The 26,487-nt window shown below is 39.0% G+C and overlaps 1 protein-coding gene across 1 annotated transcript; it reads right to left on the reverse strand.

Annotated features, from left to right (window-relative positions):
* Positions 1 to 337: 337 nt before the first annotated feature.
* Positions 338 to 12,994, reverse strand: LOC147308085 (cathepsin Z). The gene is made up of 6 exons (XM_086272024.1): positions 12,852 to 12,994; positions 10,338 to 10,495; positions 10,007 to 10,186; positions 6,686 to 6,836; positions 2,670 to 2,835; positions 338 to 2,480 (listed from the first exon to the last, which is right to left on the reverse strand). The coding sequence occupies exons 1-6, from the start codon at positions 12,977 to 12,979 to the stop codon at positions 2,367 to 2,369; spliced, it is 897 nt and encodes a 298-aa protein (XP_086128150.1). The 5' UTR covers positions 12,980 to 12,994; the 3' UTR covers positions 338 to 2,366.
* Positions 12,995 to 26,487: the final 13,493 nt, after the last annotated feature.

Consider the following 26,487-nt stretch of genomic DNA (forward strand, 5'->3'; position numbering starts at 1 on the left):
GAAGGTCATCTGTCTAGGATAAAACTATTCAATTTATTTAATTGAAAAGGTCTGAATGCGGTTAAGCTCAAAGGTCACGATATGCAAACTGTACCACATATCGACTTAAATGTCTACAGTGAAAAGGTTTTACATTAAGCTTTCTCTAAAATGTGAAAAACGAATGAATAAAAGGAACAATAATGAGCTGAGTTAGATTAAAAGACTGATAGCATTGCATGGTAACAAAATCCAACAACCAGTGCGCGCGCGCACACACACACACACACACACACACACACGTAAGTACTCTCCAATATGACAATGCCAGCTCTCAGAAAGGAGACTGTGTAACATGTTAATAAAAACTGAATGCAAATCTCCTAAACCCACATTTTATTCATAATAGAACATGGAAAACATGTCAAATGTTTAAACACAGTCATTTTACAATTTCATGAAAAATGTCGGATCATTTTGAAACTGATGACAGAATCAATGTTTGGGTCAGGACAGCAAAAGGCTGGAAAAGTAAGTGGTACTAAACAGAAACAGCTGACTGAACATTTTGCAACTAGCAGGTCAGTAACATGATCGGGTGTAAAAAGGTTATCTTAGTGAGGCGGAGTTTCTCAGAAGTAAAGATGGGCAGAGGTTCACCAATCTGCAAAAATCTACCGTTGCAGAATAATGTTCCTCAACGTAAACTTGCAAAGACTTTGAATATCTATCATTAACAGTGCATAATATCAACAAATGATTCAGAGAATCTGGAGAAACCATCATGAGAACCACATGTGAACATGTGAATACTGCCATGTTCACTGAATCAAAGCTTTTTTTAAAAAGTGGACTGAGACAAGGTGGAAAACTGTTCTGTGGTCAGATGGATCAACTATTAGCAAGCACATTGTCATCAGTGGGGAGGAAGAGCCTCCTTTCAACAGGAAGTGATCTCCAGCAGAAGCAGGCTCAGTTTAGGGCAGCTTGGTCGCCCTATCAAGAGTGAAAGGAGGGGAGCTCCCTAAAGTAACACCAAAAGCTACACATTTAAATCACACACTGATCCTGCTCATGTCATAATGTAGCTCAGTAGTGTGTATAGTCCCCATGATCCTGTATGCTAACATCTGGGCATGCTCCTGATGCAGGTGGATGCTGTTTTGAAGGATCTCCTCCCAAACCTGGATCAGTGAACTTCTGGACAGTCTGTAGTGCTATTTGGTTGCATCAGATGTATAGATACCTAACATCAGGTTCTCAACTGGATTTAGGTCTGGGGAAGGCAAGTCAACGGCATCAGTGCCTTTATCCGAGATCTGCATACTCTGACCACACAGACAGGGTACAGTTCTGCACCAGTGTAACGTCTGGACCTGGAACGCAACAGCACCTGCCTGGAAAGCACTTTGGCTCAACTTCTGTTGTTGTAAAATTTGCTGTACAAATAAAAGTGACTCGACTTGATAATGACTGATGGTACTGCTAGCAAAGACATTTTACAATTTTGTTGAGTTTTCCTATGCTATTATCAGCCCATTTGGGCATTTTAAGAAGTAGACCACAAATTTGGTTCTATAAGAAAGAGTCCATCTTTAACTTTGAACTTTCTTCCAATCCCCTCACAATTTAAATATGTTTGAGGAGGTCCGAAGCAATCAGCGTCGACCACTTTACCACTCAGATTTTTGGCCCATTTATTTGCAAAGATCTGTGAATCTTTGATCAAACAGCTTAAATAAAATGTGCCAATGTTTAATGATACACTTTGTCATTTTTTTTAATGGAAACATGTTTAAGAGATTTTCAAGTCTCTCTAAGAGGGAAGCTTAGGGGTTAATAAGTGATTCCTTTATATGTTTTTAGCTGTATCTAAACCATCGACAAATATCTTGTTGCTACCGACCGTGTCTGAGCTTGATCCTCAGACAACCTGTAAAGGCTGAAAATCCTAAATGGAAGACTTTCTTTAAGCTGGTAGTGCTGATGACAGATAAGAGCTCAAAATGCGTTCTTCCTGCTCTTAAATAAACACTAAGAAGTATACTTAGTGAGAGCCGGTATTGTCTGTACATGTTTAAGATTCTGAGCTGAGTGCACTGCGACTTTGTAATACTGTTTATTTTATGCAGAAACCAAAGTGCATAAATAACATGTTGTGATTGAGGTTTTTTTACAGGAAGATGTTACCAAACAATTTCTTGGATTGAACTAGCTTCAGGACATTACTGCTTTCAGCCAAGAAGCACTTTCAAAAAATAAACCCCCATTAAACAGCAAATTGTTGTTTGCACATGTTGATTTTAGTACACAGAAGGAAAGCGTTCCCTAAAGTTTCCAAACTATCCACAGTTATTTCAGTAAGATTGATCACCTTAATTAAGCACCTATGTTACAATAGGGTCTCCATATGCACAGTTTTTCTCAATACCCAGGTTGAACCAGTTGCCTTTTCCTCCTTTAAATGCACTGGTGACAATTCTCGCCCAGCCGTGTTCTCCCTAAAAGGAAGAAAACAAAACAGCATTATTTACTCTGACTGCAAGTCTGAGAAATTAAAAAGTCTTGAAAAAATCAAACAAACATTTTCTGCTTCAGCTCAGCCAAAACAAAATTAATAAGAACTTGTGAATTTAGTTTACAGAGCTCATTAAGCTCGGAGTAAGCACAAGCTGTCGTGAAATACCAACCCAGAACTCTCCCCAGGAGTTCCTGACGATCCAGTACTCGATCCCATCTTCGCCCACGCCCCACCCAGCCACAGACACGATGTGATTTGGCAGAGAGAGAGGGTGAAACTCGGAGAAAATCCCTCCGGAGTATCGCTCCAGGCCTTCAGTCGCCATCAATGCACAGCTGAAAGACAAGAATTCATGCCTTTTATGTTGCCATTTTCTTTCATTACTGAAATGTAATGCTAAATCTTAGATGGAACCGTTACGTGGGCTCAAATTACGGTCATTTTTAGCTATGCGTCGGCTTTTAAAGCGGGCTCAAAATTTGTACTTGCATCTTAAGTGTGTATTATGCATTGTGAGAACTTTAAGTGCAAAGTTTTGTTCGCAGTCTTCTGCTTTGAATCTGCAGTCAAATGTTAATAAATACAGTTTTTCTCGATGGACCTTTCCTTGCATAGATATTATTACATCCTTTGACACATTAAAGGTGAGACATTATGCTTATTTTCAGCTCCATATTTTTCCTTGTTGCAGCTCCCCAGGTCATGCACTGTTTGAAATAAACACTTTTTGCGGCATTTGAGTTTTGGATTTTTGTTTTCATTTCATTTCATTTGTTGTCATCTTGACCTTCAGCTCTTGGATTTTTGAATTTTAGCTCCTGTCTGGATTTCAATGCTTTTCTAGTTTTGTCTCTTGTGTGTGTGTGTGTGTGAGTTTTTGGGTTCCTGTTTCGACTTTTTTCTGATACTACTGTATTTCAGTTCTTCCCCTTATTTTATTCTTATTCTGTGTTCCTCTAGTTTTATTTATGTGCTGTGCTTTCTGTGTATCCCTGACTTCGTGTTTATTGGCTATCATTCATGTCTGGTTGTTCGTTGCCTTCGATTATTGCCTGTTTTCCTGTGAAGTCTAGTTTTCCGTGGTGTATAGTTTTACTTCATGCCTTTTCTCTCCTTTGTGATGGTCTACTCTGCTCTGGTTACTTTCACCTGCAGTTAATTGGGCTTTATTTACTAATATGTGTTTGGGAACGTTCTCAGCCTCTGCAAAAAATCAAGAGTGTATGCAAAATTACAGCTGGATTAGTAAAACATGCACACTGACGTATTTTGTTGTTAACACCATGCATTCATTTTCAAATATATATATATATTTATATTTGCATATATTTACATTAATGTATATTTGCATATATAAAATTTAACTCGTCTTCATCTACTTTTAGTTGCTGATTTGTAAGTTAAGTTTAAGTTATTCACGAAAATTTAAATCACACTGTATCTAATTCTGACATTACACATGAGCCTTAGTTTAACTGATTTATAATTTCCTTCTTTGTTTTCTAACCCTGGTTTCTGGAAAGCACTTTGTAAAGCTGGTTTTGAAAAGTGCTACACCTAATTGTTATTATATGAAAGATTTGCTTCTACTTGTTTGTACAGAGAAACATGTTTACTTCCAAGTGAAGCAGAAAATGTTGGTGATGTCAGAGCGTATCCTGCACCGCTAAAGCAAGAAAGCAGGAAAAAGCCTGAGTAATAATGTCTGAGTAGTTAGAAATGGCACAGCTTTCCAAAATGTTTCCACCAGAGTTATGACACTATAAAAAAATGCGAGGACTGTCCGAAATAACGGACGTTGAGAATATCATCTATATTCTCCAGAATTCTCTGGAATATGTGGGACAGTGCCAAGAAATTAGACTGTATTTTGGGGTTTACTGTGTTTAACTGTATATAATAATAAGTAATTATTTAAATAACTAAATAATGACCAAAAAATTGTAGTATTCAATTCAAATTATAGACATGTGTTACATTTTATAAGACAGCCAGGCCTTCATCATTTATTCATTTGCTTGGTCAGAGGGACTTTTAAATTTGCTCACGGAGTACGAACAAATTCAGGCCCTAAAATATTAATGACTAGCATCCACACACTGTGTGAATAAGGCACAATGTTTCCTCCTGCGTGCTGCACACACCTGTGTGCTATTGTTCAGTTATTTCTGTGCGCATATATAGACACTTAATGGTCACTTAATTAGGTACACTTTGCGAGTGCTGGCTTGGATCCCCTTTTGCCTTCAGGACTGCTTTAATTCTCTGAGGCAGAGATTCAACAACATTTCTCAGTGATTTTGGTTCATATTGACGTAATAGCATCACACTGTTATTGCAGATTTGTTGGCTCCACATTCATTACATAATCTCTTCTGGGATTAAAGTATTCTGATTCTGATGATGTGACTCTCTCTTTCCATCACATCCCAAATGTGCTCTTTTGCATTGAGATCTGGTGACTGTGGAGATCATTTGAATACAAATGTTACGTCATGTTCAAGAAACCAGTTTGAGATGATTTCATGGCTTGTTATCCTGCTGGACACAGTCATCTTCAGTGTTTCTAAATACCACAGCCTTCAGCAGGTCATCTTGACCATGTCAGTGTCCCTAAATGGATTGAGCGGCTGATTAGATATTGCGGCCTAAAGTAATCCTACTGTTGATCTGTATATTCTAGCTTTTAAAATTTTTGCTTCAGTTTGACTTTTTCCCCCAATGTTCCAACATGTCCTGTTCCTTTGGGTTGTATCCATATCACCACTCACAACAGTAAAAAGCACATTCATAATTTTAACAGTATATGCATGACATAAAATAAAGAAAGGCATAATAAGTCTCCTTTAATTAACTTGAAATTCTCTTGCAATGTTTTCACAGTTTTCCCAGCCCCTGTAGTTTAATCATTTGAGCCTTTTCATCATATGCAGATCCAACTGCGCCTGTGATTCAAGTACCAATCACCCTGCTGTCTTAATGGACAGGCGCCCAGTCTGGATGACCATTTAAACGCACCTTGTTGCTGTCACCTTATTTAAATGCAGTATAGATGCTACTCAGTGCTTTTAATATGAGCAGTCTGCCTCTTGGATCACAGTTGTAAGCCAGTACTTTTAATTTGAAATTATTTTAACAGCCTTAAGCAAGTACTGTTTGTTCTGAGGCACTTGTTCTGGTTCCTGGAAACTTTGCCAGGCGTCGCTTACCCCGCTGCTCACTCACACCCCCACAGTTAGTTAAGTTATTCTGTTAAGACACAGGGTACTATTTGGACGGGGAGCACAGTTCGTTAGCTGTTAGCAGCAGTCAGCAGAGATACTCAGACCTCCAGTCATAGGCTCCAACTCATTCAGGGGAGACATAATCTCTCCAAATTATGCCTCAAGATCTCCTCCCAGTCCTGCTGTGACACTTGAACCAGAAGACGTCCTAGCTAGATTTCCATGTTAGATTATTTGATGACTCTAAACTAAGTCCTGTACGTCTACATGAATGGGTAGATGGGTAAAAGACCTGTATGAATCCATTTACATATTAACTTGTTACTGTAACCATTTTGCTGGTTAATAAATACCTTTACTGAACTTCACACTCTTTGCCTTAGCTGAGCAGGGACGTGACAGTGATACACACCTACATGCCCAAAATCTTGTTTTAATTTTATTAAGGCTCTTAGGTATCAACTATTTAAAAAAAACGTTGAATAGTTCTTATCTGCAGATATTACAACAGCACAATGGAAACTCTTAAAGACCCTGTTAATACTGCATGATTTAATTTAAAGATAATGTAAAGCTGTCAGAGCCAAACCACTAAAAGACTAACAGCTGATGTAAGATGTAAACTCTAAAGGGACACAAAACGCTCAGCTGAGTTTATCAAAGTGGATTCAAGGTGAAATTTAATATACTGTATATATACACATACAGGTCTGATTTTTTTTCAATACTTAATGGCATTCAATTTGACTTTAAGATTTCTCTGAGTGTAAAAAAGAATGACACTCGTTGCTGTTATCTTTCTCCAAGGTTTTAAGAATCATTAAATAGTCATTCACTGAAAAAAAAAACTTCCCTAAGAGAACAGCTTCTCTGTGAAAATCTCAGGCAGTGTATCCTCCCTCATACAGGAGAAGTAGGTGGATGAAAAGTGAGAAATGACTTTGAGGATGACTTACTCTACCTGATGGGTCCGCCGGTGAAAATTTCAGCTTTCATCTCATCTCTTCCAGAAACTTCTCCGTAGTCTCCGACTTTCCACGCGGTGTAGTTCTTCACAACAGCGCACGACTCAAAGAAGGAGCACGTGCCGCACTGGTTAAACAGCTCGCACTCTACAACAAATGAAGAAGATGATTTAAAGTTCAGTGAGCGCTCAGTTTGCTCCTGATTCAACTGCTTGTTAATGCTACTGTCTAATCAGCCGGTCACATAGCAGCAACTCAATGCATTTAGGCGTGTAGACATGGTCAAAACGACCTGCTAAATGCCAAACTGAGCATTACAAAAAGGTGATTTAAGTGACTCTGAATGTGGCGTGGCTTCGATGCCAGACTGCTGATCTCTAATTTTACTAAGTTGAGAATTATGTCAGTTACATTTTTCCTCAAAACAGCGAACATGTCAAGACTTACCATGTTAAAACTAGTGATTTAAAATATGCTAGGACTTCACTAGAATTGCATCTCAAAACTAGACAGATAGCTACTCTAAAGGCCCAGAATTGTGGACACCAAGCCGTTGCATTCATATATGAAAGCAGAATATCTCCTTACAATAATCTGCTGCTTTAATCGCCTCCACTCTCTCTCTCTCCATATTTTGGAGTCTGGTTGTACAGATTTTTGTTCCTGTTCAGCTACAAGAGCATCAGTAAGATCGGCCACGCACAGTAAGCTGGCAGTAAGAATTGGCTCCCAGTCCGTATTACAGTGAAGAGCCCATCTCGCTTTCTTCATCACTGATTGCTTTCCATCTTTGTCACTTCTTGTCTTCCCGACCGAGTTCACCTGATCGTGCCGTCTGCTCCCCGCCATGTGGCAGCAGTTCCAGAAAGAGGAGTTTATGCTTCTTTTTCACAGGAACTTTACTCATCCTCATCGCTTTATGATGGAAAACTGAAACTAACATCACTTGTTGAGATGTAATCTTGCTTTTGCTGTTTCGCAGCGCTGTTTAAAATCTCTATTACAATACCACCACTAAAAAAAAAATAGTGCACTGAAACTGTATACTACATCCACTGACTGAGAACACGGCGAACTGGCCTGTCAATGTATTATCATAAGGAGTCGTTAGACTTTGAGCTAATGTGAATTTCTTTAAGAGTTACGGTACTGCTGGTGAGCATAACGCCTCTGAGATGTCTCTCCATGCAGTGGCTGCTCAAGCTGCAGGACTTACCACCAGAATCACATACGTGTCTAACTATAGTATTACAGAGAATGGTCGCAATACCATGGCAGCAATACTCTAAGTAGCTCAATATTTTAAGATGAGCTTTTAACACAATGGGGCAGCTGTTTTAAAAACATTTGTATATGATATCATAGTTTCAGTGTAAAACAGAATATGTCCTGTGTGTACAATGCACAAAAATAGGCACTGAGGTTTCCAAACCCTCAAACATGGGGATGATGTTCTGCTGTGCATTAAGACATAATTGTGAATACTGCTACATAATTATGTGCTGGGTAACACATCTATGCAGTGTCCAAAATGTACCAGCAGTTTGGGGGGATGGTACTAGTTTAATGGTTTCATTAATTCTCTGTGTTCCTGAATAAATGCCCAGCATGCCAGTCAACCTTTTCCTCTGAACCGTTTATTTAAGAGGCTTCATGTCAGAGCGCCGTGCAGGCGGGTCAGGACAAGCATTTCTTCAGAGGCACAGGTGCAGCACCATTGTGCTTGAACAACAAAGAGAGAGTGAGATCATTTCAACAGGCCCTTTTAGGACACAGAGGTGGGTCGAAGCTTTGCACTTTTTCCATTTGCCTCTTTTTTCCCAGTATTTTTGAACCCTCATAACGTCAAGAATAAAGACAATTTCAGGGCTGACACCTCATATTTAAGCTCTGTTATAAACTGCAACCAACTCAATTTTACACCCAATCCAAACGATCCAAACTCCAAACCATCAATATCATGATATATGTCACAGTCACAGTTTCTGGAGAAAGCTACCAAAGCTGAATTCTGGGTAAACTTTCAAAGTCACACTTACAAATCAACACGTGGGATATTTTGTGTCAGTCAGGTAAGCTGGCATGGTCACAGAGAAAAGAATTTACTTTGCTCAAGTACTTGCTTTATTCTGTGGCAGTGTGATGGGTCTCTTATCAACTGCTTCATATTTTGAAGAGCCACCTGCGAGCTAATTTTAGCCCAGCGATGGTGATGAGGCCAGTTGCTGGTTTTGCAGTGCAGTGTTGAGCTTCTACTTTCTCCATTTCCTCCTGCCTCTGCCTCCTGTTGCTCTTTCTCTGCAGTCACGTTAGCATCACTCTTTACCTCTCAGAGATAGTTATTGTCTTTTGTTACTTTCAGCTTAACTTTGAAGTTTATTTTGGCATGTGTCTTGTTTTAGTTTTGCTTCCTGTTCCTTTGTGATTGTCTGCTCTGCCCTCATCACCTTCACCTGTGTCTAGCCACCACTCATCCCTCTGTGAATGCTGTCAACGCCCTCCTTTGTCAGCACTTCTTCAGTCTGTAGGTTTCTTTTTGTTTTTACAATAGCTTAACAACAGCTTTTTTTATTTATTTACCTGCTTCTGCATCATGAATTTGGAAGCTCCTCTCTAATGTGTTGCTGACAACAGAGAGCATGTAAATTGGACAAAGCCATCACTCAAAGGGGAATTTAACACGTTTGTTCCCGGTCATGTGGTGGAAAACATTTTATCACTGTCAACTAGCTATGCAAAAAATTCAGGGGACTCCTAATATACAGTAGGCTACAGACCAACATCATGAGGCTTTGTTGAGATGGGTCTGGAACCTACGCTCAGATTTTAGATATCACCCTGGGTCAACACACCTGAATCAAATGATTAGTTCATTACCAGGTTTCTGGAGAACTTCAAGACATGTTGATGAGGTCATTTAGTCATTTAAATCAGTTATGTTGGATCAAGAACACATCTAAAACCTGCAGGAAACCGGCCCTTGAGGCCTGGAGTTCGACACCTGTGCTCTAGCCCCACCCCCACAACCCTGAATTTAATAAGTTGATCAGATCTAGCTGACATTGAGTGAAAGGTGGGTTATGACCAGGTTAGACTGCCAGTCTATCACAGCGTAACACAGAGAGACAACTGCAGCCTCACCTAAAGTGTAATTTACAATCAGACCTCAGCAGTTAATGCAATAATAGATTACTTTTAAATGCCAGTAATCTTAAGTAACATCATCCAATTCTGATTGGAGCTAATCAAAAGGAAATATGGCCTTTGATGAAAAACAAACAAACAAACAAACAAAATATAACTCAGTATTTCTTTACTTTGGTTTTTGGCTTGGTAGTTGTTGCAGGTTTCATCAGGAATGCCACTTTCGTGCGCGTAGGCGTAGACTCTCAGGTGATCGCCTCCGTAACAGGAACCTGCCCTCCCGCAGTCTATCACGTTCTGCACGGAGAGGTACGCCGATGGCCACGCTCCTCCACGCTTGACGTTGATGCGGTCTTAGACAAAAAGAACGACACACATTAGCAGGAGCCGGTGGATGCTTCTCCACTTACCACTAAATTTAGTCATTTTCATTTCACATGACAATATGCCCTCTAGCCGTATCGCTATTATCATTTTCCTCCATCCCGCTGTTGTCATGGTTACCAGCTAGCGCACTGGTGGCTCCCATGGCCCAGCAGGAGCCACAGTACTGGGGGATGTGTTGGTTCCTCGTGACGCTCACATAATTCTTCCCATCGATGTTCCTCCAGTCCCATGACGGAGGAAGCTTCAACACCTCTACATGCGGCCGGGCCTGCGTCCTAAACAAAGGGGAGTGATGAGCAGCTGTAATTATTGTTATTAAAGCGAGCACAGATGTTTTCACTTGTCTGACTAATATCATCCCCTCTCGGGAGTGTGTGGGTAGTGTAACTGCTGTGACTGACTGACATTTCCTGTGGGTGCTAATAGCCGGACAGGACATTTGCATGTCTGTGCGGTGATATCCGTCCCTGCTGAGCACAAAGTTCAGCAAGCATGTTATCTCACTTCAGATGATTTTGCACCAGTTGTCAAATTTTGTGCAATTACAGATAATCAGACGTGGCTTTGTATTAATTTAATGGAATTTTATGTTTTTTTGACCAAAAAAATGTTAGTTTGTTCCCTCTGCATATCAAGAAATGTATTTGAACTCTCAATGATACTTCTCAGTTTGCAATGTTGTGGTTTTTTTTTTTTTTATCAAGCCCTGCTGTTTAATGGAGAACTTAATGGAAATGGGTATCTCACTGCTACTTTGTTTATTATAATAAAGCCTGTGGTGAAAAGTACTAAAGTGCAGTTTTAAGGTGCAATTTTAACTGTTTATACTGGCAAAGGAAGTATTGTACATCTCCTATTATGTCTCAAATTAAACCTTGACATAATACTCTAGTAAAACAAGAAATTGGTAAAGAGTAAACGTTCTATTCATTTTTGCTTGCACACTCCCTAAAAATTTGCTTCTGTTTTTTTAATAACTATGTGAAGTTAATTAAGTTACCATTTTTTCCATGTAACGACACACAAATTTGTTGTCACTTTATCTAATATAGATGAATGAAGCTCCACATTTATCAGCTACAGCAGTAAAGTAAATCTCTAAATGATGCAACAACATTGTAAGAAATGTCTCATAACATTTCCAATCATAAGATTTCAATTCTTCTTCTTCTGCTGCTGTCTTTAGGAGTCAGCACAGCAGATCACCGGCCTCTGTCTCACCCTATCTGTAACACCCTCCTCTGTGGCACCAACCCTCTGTATGTCCTCCTTCACTACATTCATGAATCTTCTCTGCGGTCTTCTTGTCCACCTGCCTGGAAGATCCCTTTTCAACATCCTTTAAACAATTCATAACTCTTCTGCACACGTTCAAACCATCTCAGCCTTGTACTCATGTCTAATCCTGCCCATTCTGGTCACTCACAGTGAAACTCATAACATTTTCCATTCCTCCACCTTGAGATTTTTTGACAGTGACATGCGAATTGTGTATGTATTTTAAATTAAAAATTAAACACATGCAATCTGTGTAGATTACAGGTGTCGGACTGATCATGTGAGGACCAAACAGGACTTAGTTACACTTTCCCATCTCCCTCATTAGGTAAAGATTGTTTCACAGTCTTGTAATAGTCACTATTCTTTGCATGTGTGTATTCCCTTTTTCTGCTGTAACAACTCTTCAAACCTTTAGCCTTTGTTCACCTGCTGTTCTGCATATTTGTAGTGATGAATCCTTCGATCATCTTTTTGAGGTTTCTTGTGAGCGTATGTTGAGTTAACCAGACACTGGTGGCCCAGTTTTAATTTCTGTGTGATTTGGTAATAAAAAAACACAGAAACTGGAACACAGGCCACCCCTGTTATGATTTATGATTTAACTACATTTAACTACAAATAGTTTTATATTTTCTAATTAGCTTTTTTATGACTGGGTTCAGAGTGTTTGTTTCAGTGTTGCAGTCTTTATTATGTGGAGTGTATTTGTTAGAAGAATAAATCCATAATAGGAACCACAACACTTTGTGGAAGCAGCCATTCAGACATCCCAGCTCTCGACACATTCACAGACGCCTCGTCAGGCAGGTTGTGCTGATAAATCCAACCAAATGAACAAAAAATACTAAATAATTTCCCCCAAAAAAACTACATTTAAAATGTTATGTTAGTTGTGAAATTTTTCCGAAGTCTACTCCTATTTCTACTTTAGTGACTAAAGTGTTTTTTTTTAAACATATACCTTTTAGTGTAGCTTTAGTGATAATATTGCTATATCTAAATATATAAGCTTAGTTTCAAGGAAAACCCTAGTACTGTACACGTAAAACAATACACGTCATTGGGAGAAAACATATTTTTGAGATTGCACCAAAGTACTGAAGTACAGAAAAGTATCCCGGAACTCACTTTGATACTCATGTTAATACGTTTTTATTTAATTAATACGTTAACGTTATATTACTACACTAAGGACACTAAGACGAGTAATTACCATATTATTAAGAGACGCTGCAGCCAACTTTTAGGATAAGGAAGGCTGCCAGAGTTCCTATTTCTGAGCTAGTTTAGCTCCTCTCTGAGCTCACGTGAGTACCTGTGTGACTGCTGGAGGTCGAAATCTTCACCTACCTGACAAAGTCCGGCCTGTGGTCTCTAATGGGTTTATAACACGGTTCGGTGAGAAGCCTGGAGGCGCTAAACTGCTGTGAAAAAGATGCTAAACAAAACAGCAGACATGCAAAATTTGTAGCCGCCATGTTGGCCCCGCCCCTTTCCTCTGACGCAGTGACGCGATCACAGACAGCCCCCTGTCGGCTCGAGAGAGCACTGTTCACTCCCTGTGAACACAATAGATGGATATATACAGTGGGGCAAAAAAGTATTTAGTCAGCCACCGATTGTGCAAGTTCCCCCACTTAAAATGATGACAGAGGTCAGTAATTTGCACCAGAGGTACACTTCAACTGTGAGAGACAGAATGTGAAAAAAAAATCCATGAATCCACATGGTAGGATTTGTAAAGAATTTATTCGTAAATCAGGGTGGAAAATAAGTATTTGGTCACCTCAAACAAGGAAAATCTCTGGCTCTCACAGACCTGTAACGTCTTCTGTAAGAAGCTTTTCTGTCCCCCACTCGTTACCTGTATGAATGGCACCTGTTTGAACTCATCATCTGTATAAAAGACACCTGTCCACAGCCTCAAACAGTCAGACTCCAAACTCCGCCATGGCCAAGACCAAAGAGCTTTCGAAGGACACCAGGAAAAGTATTGTAGACCTGCACCAGACTGGGAAGAGTGAATCTACAATAGGCAAGCAGCTTGGTGTGAAAAAATCAACTGTGGGAGCAATCATCAGAAAATGGAAGACATACAAGACCACTGATAATCTCCCTCGATCTGGGGCTCCACGCAAGATCTCATCCCGTGGGGTCAAAATGATCATGAGAACGGTGAGCAAAGATCCCAGAACCACACGGGGGGACCTGGTGAATGACCTGCAGAGAGCTGGGACCAAAGTAACAAAGGTCACCATCAGTAACACACTACAACGGCAGGGAATCAAATCCCGCAGTGCCAGACGTGTTCCGCTGCTGAAGCCAGTGCATGTCCAGGCCCGTCTGAAGTTTGCCAGAGAGCACATGGATGATACAGCAGAGGATTGGGAGAATGTCATGTGGTCAGATGAAACCAAAGTAGAACTTTTTGGTATAAACTCAACTCGTCGTGTTTGGAGGAAGAAGAATACTGAGTTGCATCCCAAGAACACCATACCTACTGTGAAGCATGGGGGTGGAAACATCATGCTATGGGGCTGTTTTTCTGCCAAGGGGACAGGACGACTGATCCGTGTTAAGGACAGAATGAATGGGGCCATGTATCGTGAGATTTTGAGCCAGAACCTCCTTCCATCAGTGAGAACTTTGAAGATGAAACGAGGCTGGGTCTTCCAACATGACAATGATCCAAAACACACCGCCCGGGCAACAAAGGAGTGGCTCCGTAAGAAGCATTTGAAAGTCCTGGAGTGGCCTAGCCAGTCTCCAGACCCCAACCCCATAGAAAATCTGTGGCGGGAGTTGAAAGTCCGTGTTGCTCGGCGACAGCCGCAAAACATCACTGCTCTCGAGAAGATCTGCATGGAGGAATGGGCCAAAATACCAGCTACTGTGTGTGCAAACCTGGTAAAGACCTATAGTAAACGTTTGACCTCTGTTATTGCCAACAAAGGTTATGTTACAAAGTATTGAGTTGTATTTTTGTTATTGACCAAATACTTATTTTCCACCCTGATTTACGAATAAATTCTTTACAAATCCTACCATGTGGATTCATGGATTTTTTTTTCACATTCTGTCTCTCACAGTTGAAGTGTACCTCTGGTGCAAATTACTGACCTCTGTCATCATTTTAGGTGGGGGAACTTGCACAATCGGTGGCTGACTAAATACTTTTTTGCCCCACTGTACATATAATATATATACATATACACATACACATATAATATATATATATATATATATATATATATATATATATATATATATACATATACACATATAATATAAAAATGTACATATATTGTGTCATTGTTGCATTTTAGAAGACATGTTTGTGTAACTGACTTTTAACTGTATGGTTATCAGTCAGTTCTTTTCTTAAGACATGTGACAACACACTGAAGCAGGCTTTTAAGTGGATCACTACCTAACAAAAATCACAAATGACTGCTCTCTTTTCAGGCAATAACAATAAACCAACAAGCATTTCTGCAGTGGCATAATTAGCATCATTAAGCTATTATAGGGACCTGTTCTGTTCATTTCAGCACCACTTCTTTATTCTTTGACACCACAGAGTAGCTTGTTTTAACAGTTCACTACTCTTTTTCAGGTTAAAGTGAGCCTTGGGTGCAGTCCTCTTAATCTGTCCTCCATCAAAAACAAAGCTGCTCTCCCTTCTTCTGATAGATTTCCAGCAGAAGTCTAAATCAAACTCAACAGTATAACAGAAAATAAAGGCAACAATAATGGGTTTAATACTGTTAATTTTTATACTATAATAAATAGAACCAAGTATTGGGGGACAGTGTGGATTTTTTATGATCAACTGGAAACTTTTAAATAACACACTCAGCTCCCACTTACACTTACATTACACCTAATGGAGTGCAGAGGACTGGTTGGGGAATATGAACCTCTTAACAAACATATTATGCTACAGGATGATGCTGAAATTCAGTGATGTCTCATTCTGTGAGATGTCAGCAGTTGTTTGCACGTGATTAAAGAATATATGTGCATTAGGCCATAATTCAGTCAAGAATTCAGTCTGTTTGCTGCATGATCCATTTTCGGCTCACGTGATAGGTGCTCAGGCTAACTTGCAGTGTTAAAAGTAGGAGATGGGCTCTAGAAATGAGTTACATAATTGCTGTTGGGTCCCAACCAAGGTTGGACTGATATAAAGGCAAACATCAAAGAGGGAAATCAGATTGGGAATATGCTTTCACATCTCTGTTTACAGAGCGGTTCCCTGCTACATGATTTAGGTTACATTTTCTGCTTTAATTTCATTTCTGGATGATGTGTTCCCTGATGTTTTATTTATTATCCAAATATTTGATTGAAAAAAGATAGAAGTGCACATTGACAGAATGACATATACAATGTTCCCGTAATTGACACCAATCTGTCCAAAGTGTTGTGCGTCACTGCTGTCACAGAGCCCCATCTTGATTCTAAATCTAAAAACTCTTAAGAAAATGGAGGGATGGATGATGATGCTCATGGCAGCTGACCCATATAATATTGCCATGGAGACCGATAGGTCCTCCCTGTTTTTAAATACTGAAGAGTTAATGTCTTTAGCCCTATAACTTCTAACTTTTTGTCTGCTTAAAGTTATATGTCCTGGTACAAAACGTTAAATGGTTAAATGATATTACTCGTGATTATCAGGCAAGAATGACAAAAGGTGGAAAAAGAAAATTTCTTGGTGTTTCCTCAACACTGTGAAAAAATTCTCAACTATTTTGTTTATAAGACTGTAGAGCAAACATCTCGTCTCCTTCCTCCTTCAGTATTTTTCAGAGGAAGATGTGATTCTTAAGGTGTTCCAGTCTGGCTTTAAACCACTTCACAGCACAGAATCTGCTCTTTTAAGGTTTTTTAAGGATCTTTTATTACCTGGTGACTCTGGAGACTCAGTTATTTTAATGCTTTTAGATCTTACAGCAGTTTGCCAGCCATCAACAGTTTCAGAGTAATTTAGATCGTACTTGTCAGAGAGAAGTTTTAGGGACAGTTTTGGAGGCTCAACAGCTCCCTCTGGACCGCTCCTACGTGGAGTTCCGCAAGGTTCTGTTCTGGGGCCATTTTCTTTTGTATTCACTCCCTCTAACATCAATTATGAAAAGATATAGCATCTCCTTCCACTTCTGTGCTGATTATTCCCAGATCTAGCTGTGGGTTTGACAGGAAACAATGGCAGCTTGTTATTAGAATGTTACAGCAACATCAAAACCTGGATGACCATAATATCTTTAAAAATCAGTGAGAGCAAGATTGAGGTCAAGATACTCAGACCCATGAGTTCAAGTGGAGCTCTAATATTAGACACGGAGTCACTAGATCCTTACATTAAGCCCTTTGTAAATAATCTTGGCATGAAAATGAAAATTGTGCCTTAAAATTGGATTACCAGATTCATTCTGTTTATCCAGCTAATTCATGTTTTCAATTTAAGGTTGCGGGACTGTAGCATTCACAGGGTGAGAAGCAGGGTCCCCCTTGGAAGTTTGCCAGTTTGTTACAGATGTGGATGTAAATTTCACATTCTGTCAGTTAAACTGCTTTTCTACTGCAGACACCTAGGCTTCACTTTAAATACTTTAACATAAATTATTCCTAAAAATAATGTGTTAGCTGGCGAGCCAGACTACGCTGTATTTTGGACCCAACTTGTCCAACATCAGTAGTTGTCCAATTGCTTCTGTTGTCACATACAGTAAAACTTACAGCTGTTTCGAGGGAAGCTGAGAACATTACTTTTTTGAATCCGATTGTAAACTTTGTTTAATTATAAATCCTAGAAAAAGGAAGAGAAAACTTTTTTATGTTTCTTCCTTCTTAGCAGCTGGATTTCAGTCACCAGGAAGTTTATTGACAACATTAAAATATGAACAAAATCCATATTGGAGTTACCATTCCTGAAGAGACTATCCACAGCTACCACAGAAATATGGTAAAAAGCCCACTTAAGCTGAGCCACCTTTAAAGTGCCTGCAAAGTGCCTTCGTGTAAATATTGAACTTGTTCACAGTTTGGATTTCACATATTGAAGCAATCTGGACTTTAATCTTATTTCCCTTTGTCTTGTCTTCTTGGCAAATGGTGCTATAAACTGGCAGTGGGGAATCTCCAGTGAAATCAAAAGATATGAGGATTTAGATGGATTTCCTCGTGAATATTTTTTTACTGTGTGGGATTTCTATGTAATTACATTTTAGAAAAGGTAATTGACTCTCTGTTTATCCACGCAATTCTCTATTTTCACACACATCCTTCTGAAATACTGAGCTAAATTGTATTGTTTTTGGATGTAAAATAGTTGCATTTGACCACTTTCATTTCATTTCCCTCATTTTGAAGACACAAAGTCAACATAAATACAAATTTGCTGACAGTTTCTGAACATTTAAACAGGAGACGTGGACAGCTGAAAACTGTCTTGAAATAAAGGACTCTAGTGATTGTATAGTGTTTCACATACTTCTGGCTTTATGTTTATGTATAAAGGACTCTAGTGATTGTATAGTGTTTCACATACTTCTGGCTTTATGTTTATGTATCCCAAAGCTTTTCCCCTTAAAATGAACCCCTATACACTGCAGAAGATTTGCCATCTGTGTCATCCTTTTCCCTCATCTGACGTTGAGTTGCAATTTTGAGTTGGACAACTTTAAAACTATTGGATGCATAAAACTGCCATAAAACTTTTAAACAGCAGTTTTTGGTTCCCAGAGGATGAACTAGTCCCTTTAATTTTACTTTGTAACACAAATGATTTAGTGTCAAGTTACTTGAAACTACTGGATGGATGAAATCCTGCTGATGTTAAAGTCTCTCTTAAGCTAAATTATATTACCAAAACAACATTTTATTATAAGACTAACATTCGCCATTATAAGTTTTACTGTATACACTGCAAACTACATACAAAACTAAGATAGTGAATATGATAAACATTACAGCTGCTAAGCATTATATTCAAATCATCAGCATGTTGAAGTGCAGCTTTGTAGAATTATGAGAATGGCTGGAAGTGTTTCATTTTTAGTCTAGCTGAAGAGAATTATCTCACATTCACTGCCTTTAAGCTAAATGGTGCCAATTTAGAGGTCTCAAAAGCTCAGGGCTCCTGTGTAAGGCAACAGAACAATCTTGACCTAAAAATTGAGGTGAGTGACTCAAGAACAACTTGACCCAGAGCGCCACAGCGTAAAACTGTTGAATCCATTTTAACCAAGAGTTTATCAATAAGTCGCTCTCAAGAATCCGGTAAATAATGGATCAAAGACAAATGTTGCTTAAGATTCACATCCATTTGAGGGATTAGATCAGCAGGACCAGACTTCAAACGGCAGAAAGAAATCAAGGGCTCGCTGACATGTTTTGAGGTTGGTTATTGATTGTTGCTGGCTGCAGCTTAGGGGCATCGTGGGTCACTGTCTGCAGACCTTCCAGCCGCTCTGGATCTCCAGTGAAAAGTGGAGCTTCTGGGCAGCTTTTCCCTCAGCAGTGCTCAGCTGTTTGTTTTTCTCATTTTCATAAACCGAATTTATTTTGGTTATCAGGCCAAATGATGATTCATCACATCATAAGCAGAAAAGCTACTTTTTTTAAGTGCTCTGCTTTTTCCAGGTGGAGGGCCACTTGGTTCAGAAACGACTCCCATCATACCTTGCTCTTCTCCTGCATAATGCACTTCAGGGGGAACAGCAGCATTAAGCATTTGTCTTGTTAATAGTGGCATTAAATTTAAAGTCATAGTAAAAAGAAAACTTATTCGAGTGTAATATCAGAACCTATAAAAAAATTAGCAGGTTCTAAAATTATTTAAATACAACCTAATGCAAACAACAGCACAATGACATATTACGCCATGTTAATATTAATTTAAGAACAACTGAGGGAAAACGCAGAAGCAGACAAGTGAAAACTTCTAAAGGACATAAAGGGTAAGTAGCAGAACCTGGCTTCTTGATTAACTGACCATTAGTAATTATGAATGCCTCTAAAAAGTAGGTGTTTTTGCACTTAGCTGAGTTGGAGCATTTGGCTGTGTGTTGACACAATACCTAAAAGAAAGGACATCAGCAATGATCTTAGAGAAGCAACTGTAGCTGCCGGACGATCTGATATCCTCGTGTTGGTGTTGTTCCCTCGTCATCAAGGATATCAGATCATCCGTAGCGGCCCATCAATCTGGGGAAGGTTATAAGGCCATTTATGAACAATCCATCATTCTACAGTGAGAAAGATTATGTGAAAAACATCCAAGACAGCTGCCAATCTTCTGGCAGTGGATGTCCCAGCAAATTCATCTGGGACACTCCTAGCCCCACTCCTGCAGTTTGAGTTAACATGTGCTAGACTGCATGTTAATGTTTAACATGCAGTCTGAGCACAGCACAAGCCAGTCTATGCAGTGCTGAGAGAAACTGCAAAAAACCTTAGAGCTACTCCACAAGCTTCATTTAGCTTGTTAAATGTTGAAGTTCATAGCATTACAATTGAACTTTTTTTTTTTTGTCTTTAATCTCCAACGTGGAGATGTTTGGCACAGCACAATGTTTTGCAAAAAAAACAAAAAAAACAAGCAGCATATCAACACAAGTACCTCATACCAACTGTCAAACACAACAGTAGTGAGGTGGTGATTTGGGCTTGTTTTGCACCTTGCCGGACAGCTAAAGCTTGACTGAAACTGGGTATGCAACAGGACAGCGTATCAATGTTCCAGTTAAAGTCCAGACCTCAACCCAACTTAAATACTGTGGCAGGATCTTAAGAGAGCTGTGGATAAAGGAATGCCTGCAAATGTCAATGAACTGAAACATTTACAACACTGTTTTGTTGTAAGGATCAGTGGCCCAACATTCCTCCATGCAAGGGACTGATAAAGTCATAAAGAAAGTTATAATTCCAAGCTATTTTTATTATTGTTTCATTATTTTCAGTCTAAATTAGTACTTTTCACAGTATTCAGGGCTATCAAACCATTTCTCATTTGTATTTGGAATATATTTGTTCCACAGCTATAGCATTTTGGAAGCGAGAAGATTCATTTGTGTTTCAGTAGAAAAATTATTACACAAAATTTGTCTGTGGTGTCATGCTAACAAATAGCTCTAACATCAAAGATCAGAGTCTCAGAAATTTCCCAGTATGCTGGTGCAAAATTCTAGCTTTTATTTTAAAATTATGTTCAAGAAAATGAGTCAACACCAGCTTTCAGTACACCGTGCTCAGAGTGCTGGAGAAGCTCCAGGCAGCTTTCTTAATGACATTTTGCCATCCATGGAGATTTTATGACTCACTTAAAACCGAATAAATGAATGGAGAAACATGATGAATGCAGGTATCTCCATTAAAAACACATTAAATCGAATGAACATGTTTTCCAAACATGATGACAACATTTAGGGAGCCGATAAAGGATTTCAGCCTGGATAGGAGTCCTCCATGACGACAGTGTCCACATCTACAGGATGGTTCACCAAGTGACTGCAGGAGTGGGGCTAGGAGTGTCCCAGATGAATTTGCTGGGACATCCACTGCCAGAAGATTGGCAGCTGTCTTGGATGTTTTTCACATAATCTTTCTCACTGTAGAATGATGGATTGTTCATAAATGGCCTTATAACCTTCCCCAAGTGAACTGTTGCCCTCAGGCAGACGGTACAGGGCAATCAGAGCAAGGACTAATAGACTCAAACACAGCTGTTATCCAACTGCAATAACACATCTGAATACTACAAAAAAATGTCCATCACGCCACTCTTGTGTTAATCTATGCACGGTCTGAAGCATGTGTGTGGGAATGTATGTGAATGTTTTACTGTTATATCTTATTAGTATTTTAAGTATTCTATCTATTTTATTTATTGAATTTTATTGTTTTATTTATATTTTGATATTGCTAGGGATGATGCAATGATCGGGGACCATTCTTAATTTCGTTGTTCTCATGACAATGACAATAAAGTTTCTGATTCTGATTCTGATTTGACAACACAGACATATGGCCAACAGACTCCTGGAAAAGTAACATTTTGTTTCTTCTATGTCATTCCTGCTGACTGTTACTTTATCTGTGCAAAAATTGTGATTCTTAGCGACGACACTAAATGGCCTTGTACAGATCTTCTTGCAATATGTACATATGGCAGTAATTCATTTATAATCTGTGAAAAATGTTGTCATAATGATATCTGGTTACTATAAAGTGAACAGATGCAACTACAATGATTGTTAAATAAATAAATAACCAATATCTCTTGTCTTAGAAGACTGGTTTTCATCTTTTTCAGCACAGATTTTCCTCTAAACTGTTCTATTTTCTTTGTTAAATTTTTACCACTCTTGTGTCTGTGTGGTATAGATGAAGAAGGACCTTAAATATTGGAAACCAGCCAAATGTGTTAATTAGTTAGAATATTACAAAATCTCTTCAGTTGAATGGGATTCATGTTTTCAAAATGTTAATACTATGTATAAAGAAACAGGCAGTAGATTTATTCAACTTAAGATATTCCATAGGTGGCATCCAACACCGCAACAATAGTATAAATGGAACCTGGCCTCTACGGACGAATGTTGGAGATGTGATGGTCAAAATGCTTTGATTTTACATATCTTATGGAGCTGTTCGGCACTTTGGGATTGGTGGGAAAATATAATGGAGGTAATTTTCAGTGTTTTAAAAAGGAGATTTGGTATCTCACCAAAACTGTCCATACTTGGTATAACCACAGAACTTTCTGATGGAGATTTTTCCAGTTATACAAAAAGATGGATTATTCTGGCTCTTACTACGGCCAAACGGGTCCTGCTAAGACATTGGCGGAAAAAGAACCCCCCTCCCTATGAAGAGTGGCTAAAGACAATGGCTAAGTTGGCATCTTACGAAAAAGTGACTTATGGTTTATTAGACAAATTGCATCAATATGATTGTATTTGGTCCCCCTTTACAAGCTGGCTTTCTGTAACTTGAAGACCAGAGGAGTAATGACAGGGTGGTGGTGTGGGTGGTGTGCGAAGAAAGAATAGGATAACTTCTCTTTGTTTGGGTTTTTGTTTTTTTGTTGTTATTGTTGTGTTGTGTTTTTGTTTTTTTTTGTTGTTTGTTTGTTTTTTAAACTATTTATTTATGTATTTATCCTTAAGTTCTGTTATTGAAGTTTAAAATGAAATAAATAAAAATTGTTGATGATAAAAAAGAATATTACAAAATCTGCTAACGAATTACCACAGTTATTTATTCTGCACACAAACAGAAATGTTAAATGTCAGAGCATTTTTCCTGATGAACAACAGTTTATCCATCTGCGTATCCTCCCACACTGAATCACTGAGAGAAGTCTGACTTTCAACATTTCGGTTTCTGCACATATTTAAGAAATGAGATATAAAAAGTTAATTCCTGACCTTTGGAGATGCTGACAAATGGTGAATTTTAGGCTGAATGTTTCCCTGAAAATAAACAAGTGTTTCCACAAATGACAAAAGAAATAAAAAAATATAAAAGTAATTTTTATATGTCAAATTACTCAACATTCAGTTACAATTTAAATTTCAAACAGTGTATTAAAATAATAACTCTATGACCAAAAACAAAAATTTAAGTTGACCAGTTCGCCAGTGTAAAAATATAAAAAAGACTCCATGTGTTTTCCTCCTTTATAAAAAGGTAACATTTATTATGTTTTGACGGGGTAATTCTGACCCGTTGTAACAGTCCACTTCATGCACATTGACCAGTACGCTTTTCATCATCCTCTACTGAGCAACCTCTGAACCATGAAGAAACTTTCCTTAACTTTAATGAATGATCAGTGGCATTTTTGTTTGAATATTTGGAAATTTAAAAAAGCATCCTGGGGCTCTGAACTGAGCTGTAGATCATGTTTGTTTACCTGCTCAACAATTAAATTACGTGTTACTAGAGAAGATGTTTTCTTACATTGTTTAGAATTTGCCCGAGAACTGAAAACATTTTGGCAAAATTAATTTTCCTGCAAGCACAAACAGCGCAGGCCTGTTTTTGTGGTTAACTGGATTAGACTGGAGTGGTTATACTGCACCGGTAGGCGTCGCTGTTTCTCTCTGATATAGCTGTACCAAAAGGTATCAGGTCATAAGGAAAAGTCTCCTCTTGAAATTCATAAAATCTTCGTCTTGGGGGTCCTGCTTGTTTGGTGTTTATAAATTTGATGATGGTGATTAAATAGCAAACTATACAATTATACAATTATAAGATTAAAGCAGCTGTTTATATTGCACGCCCCACGTTTTGCTTCCAATTATCGCAGGAAGCTGGCTCAGCAACCAGTCGCACTTCTGATTGGCTGAATCCGAAGTCAATCCCAGGCTTGTCCTGGAGCCTCCTGTTGGCGACCAGTCAGTCAAATGTAACCAAAAGAATAGAGGGACTTCAGGCCTCAACCCCCCTTGCTTGCTTTTAACGAAACTCAAAAACTGCAATGAGACCATGTAATAACCTAGTTATAGTTCCTCGTTAATGTGGTTTAGTATTGAAAGTGGGTTTAATTGGACTTGAGGACTTGTTGGCTCCTTTGTCCGGTTTTTTTACGCTCCGTGCCAGCGCAGCTGTTTGCGCATCTGAGTCGCGCTCAGCTTGTGCAGGGTCAACATGATTTTACAGCATCTGAGCCACTAAACTACCATGGTGATACTGTTTTCTGGCGATGGAGCTGGTGGGGCGAACCTTGGTGAATGCGCAGTGTCCCACTGTGGAATAATCGGAGTCCAGGTGTCACCAGCGGAGAGCCGATGTGTCTGTCTGGAGCAGCCAGCTGGGAGCGCATGAGTTTGGGATGCAACAGAACCCTTAGAGAGACAGTTCTCGGTGTCTTTTACCTGGATTCATCACGGCCTGCCCAGACCCATGGCCTCTGAAGTGGTGTGCGGGCTGGTCTTCTGGTTACTGCAGCTGGTGAGTTTTCCCTCTAATACCCACTTCTTTTTTTTTTTTACATCTTTGTTGGCCTTTTGTGTTATTGACAGTGCGCAAAGTAAGAGTGGGTAATTAATATGTATAAATGTTTATACATATTATTATCAATCCCATCTTGTTCTGTCCTTGTACTTTAAATGTGATTTTAAATAATAACTGTACTCTCGTTTGTGTTTTCCCGCCTTCCTACACTGATAAATAAGCTGTGACATTAATTCAAAGCCTCATATATATTAGAGCGCAGTTCCAGTATATTTGTTCAGGACATTAAGAGCAGCTTTCATATTTATTAACAGAGCCGTCAGCGCTGTCCTCCACCTGTCAGCGTTTATTGGAGTTAATGAAGGAAACACAGCCGGCAGCAGTGACTGCAGAGTCACACCAAAGGCATGGTGTCTGTGTTTCAGGTACAAACGTCTGATGGTGAAAATGAACTGGTATGTACTTCTTATTTTTAGTAATTTGTAATTACAGACAGAACAACAAACTTAGAGTTTACTATTTTCCTAGTAATCCCTTTATTCTGAATTAAACATTTATGGCTTTCATTAACTGTGCTATAGCAGCTTTCACAGTATTGGTTGTTAGTTTTCATACTCAGTGGCTATTAATGAATCATCAGTGTTGTTATTGAACTGTTCGGCTTCTGACAGTGTGATTGTTATTCATTATCATTTACATTACAATGACATTGTTTGAGCTGCACGTCCTCAGCTGTTTCACTGCTCTGTGTTGCAGTGAGCTGTGTTTTGGTCTGTTTACTGAATTTGTTACTCTGTTAACAAAAGTCGTTCTGTGAGAAGGAAGAATCTGTTGGTCTCTTATTAGAAGTTAGTGCTTGATTTACTTCTTTCTCGTGCAGATTATAATTTTAAATACTAAATGAAAATCCTCTAGAACCTGTGGATTTCATCTGATGCTACATGCAGCTCCAGTTGCTTCTTGTTTGTTGGTCGCTTTGCCTTCAGCTTTGTCTCCTGTAACTAAAGTGCTTGCTCTGTTGAGCTGAAATCAATTGACTGATCTTGCTATTGAAGAATGACCAATTTCTTTGACTTCAGAAACTTGCTTTTCCAGCTTTGCTAAGAGCAGGCTTTTAATCAATAGGCCTCATTCAGTAATACTATAATGGATCATCTGACAGCACAGACCCCTTTAATTTCTCACAGCAGTTGTGAGTCTATGCATTTTGTCCATTAATTTGTGGGAAGACATTTTAACAGTATGAATTAATAATACAATTCAGAGGATAAAATTAAATGCTTCAAGGTTCAATGCGTTGCACATTGAGCATTTCTTTTTCAAAGTGCAGCTGAGCGTTCACTACAGCTGCACACACGAGTAACTGTCAAAATGGAAGAAATGTAACGTAGAAAGAAGGGAACATGCATTCAGTGGGCACGTTATTAGGTACACCTTGCTAGTAAAGGGTTGGAGTCTTCAGAGCTGCTTTAATCCTTAATTGCACAGATTCAACAAGGTGCTGGAAACATTTCTGAGAGATTTTGGTTAATATTGACATGATCGTGTCACACAGCTGCTGCACGTTTTGTTGGCTGCACATCCATGATGTGAGTCATGCTCATTGGCTGCATTGAGAACTGACTGTGGAGATCATTTGAGAACAGTGAATTAATTTCCATGTTCAAGAAACCAGTTTGAAATTATTCGATTTTGTGGCATGACGTATTATCCTGCTGAAGGCAACATTCTTAAGGTGTGTACACTGTGGTCATGATGGATGGACAGGATCAGCTTCAATTACCTTTTTAGAAAAGTTTATGAAATGATGACATCACACATTCCTTATAGCTGATAGCTGCAGGAAGGAAAAGAAAGGCTCTGTGTGGTATAGTCAATAAATAGACCTAGTAGACACAAGGTTGGTTCCAAAATTAATATGGTTTATCTTCGAAATTTGCTGTCAGGATCTGCGGCTGCATATCGTGTGTGGCAAGACAAGGACCCAAGCGCAGACGGCACAGGAAAACAGATACTTAAT

This window comes from Aulonocara sp. 'chitande type north' Nkhata Bay, linkage group LG18 (genome assembly GCF_057382095.1).
Source record: "Aulonocara sp. 'chitande type north' Nkhata Bay isolate Kocher_YH1m ecotype deep benthic linkage group LG18, A_spYH_male_GT1.1, whole genome shotgun sequence".
In the NCBI taxonomy this organism is placed as follows: domain Eukaryota; kingdom Metazoa; phylum Chordata; class Actinopteri; order Cichliformes; family Cichlidae; genus Aulonocara; species Aulonocara sp. 'chitande type north' Nkhata Bay.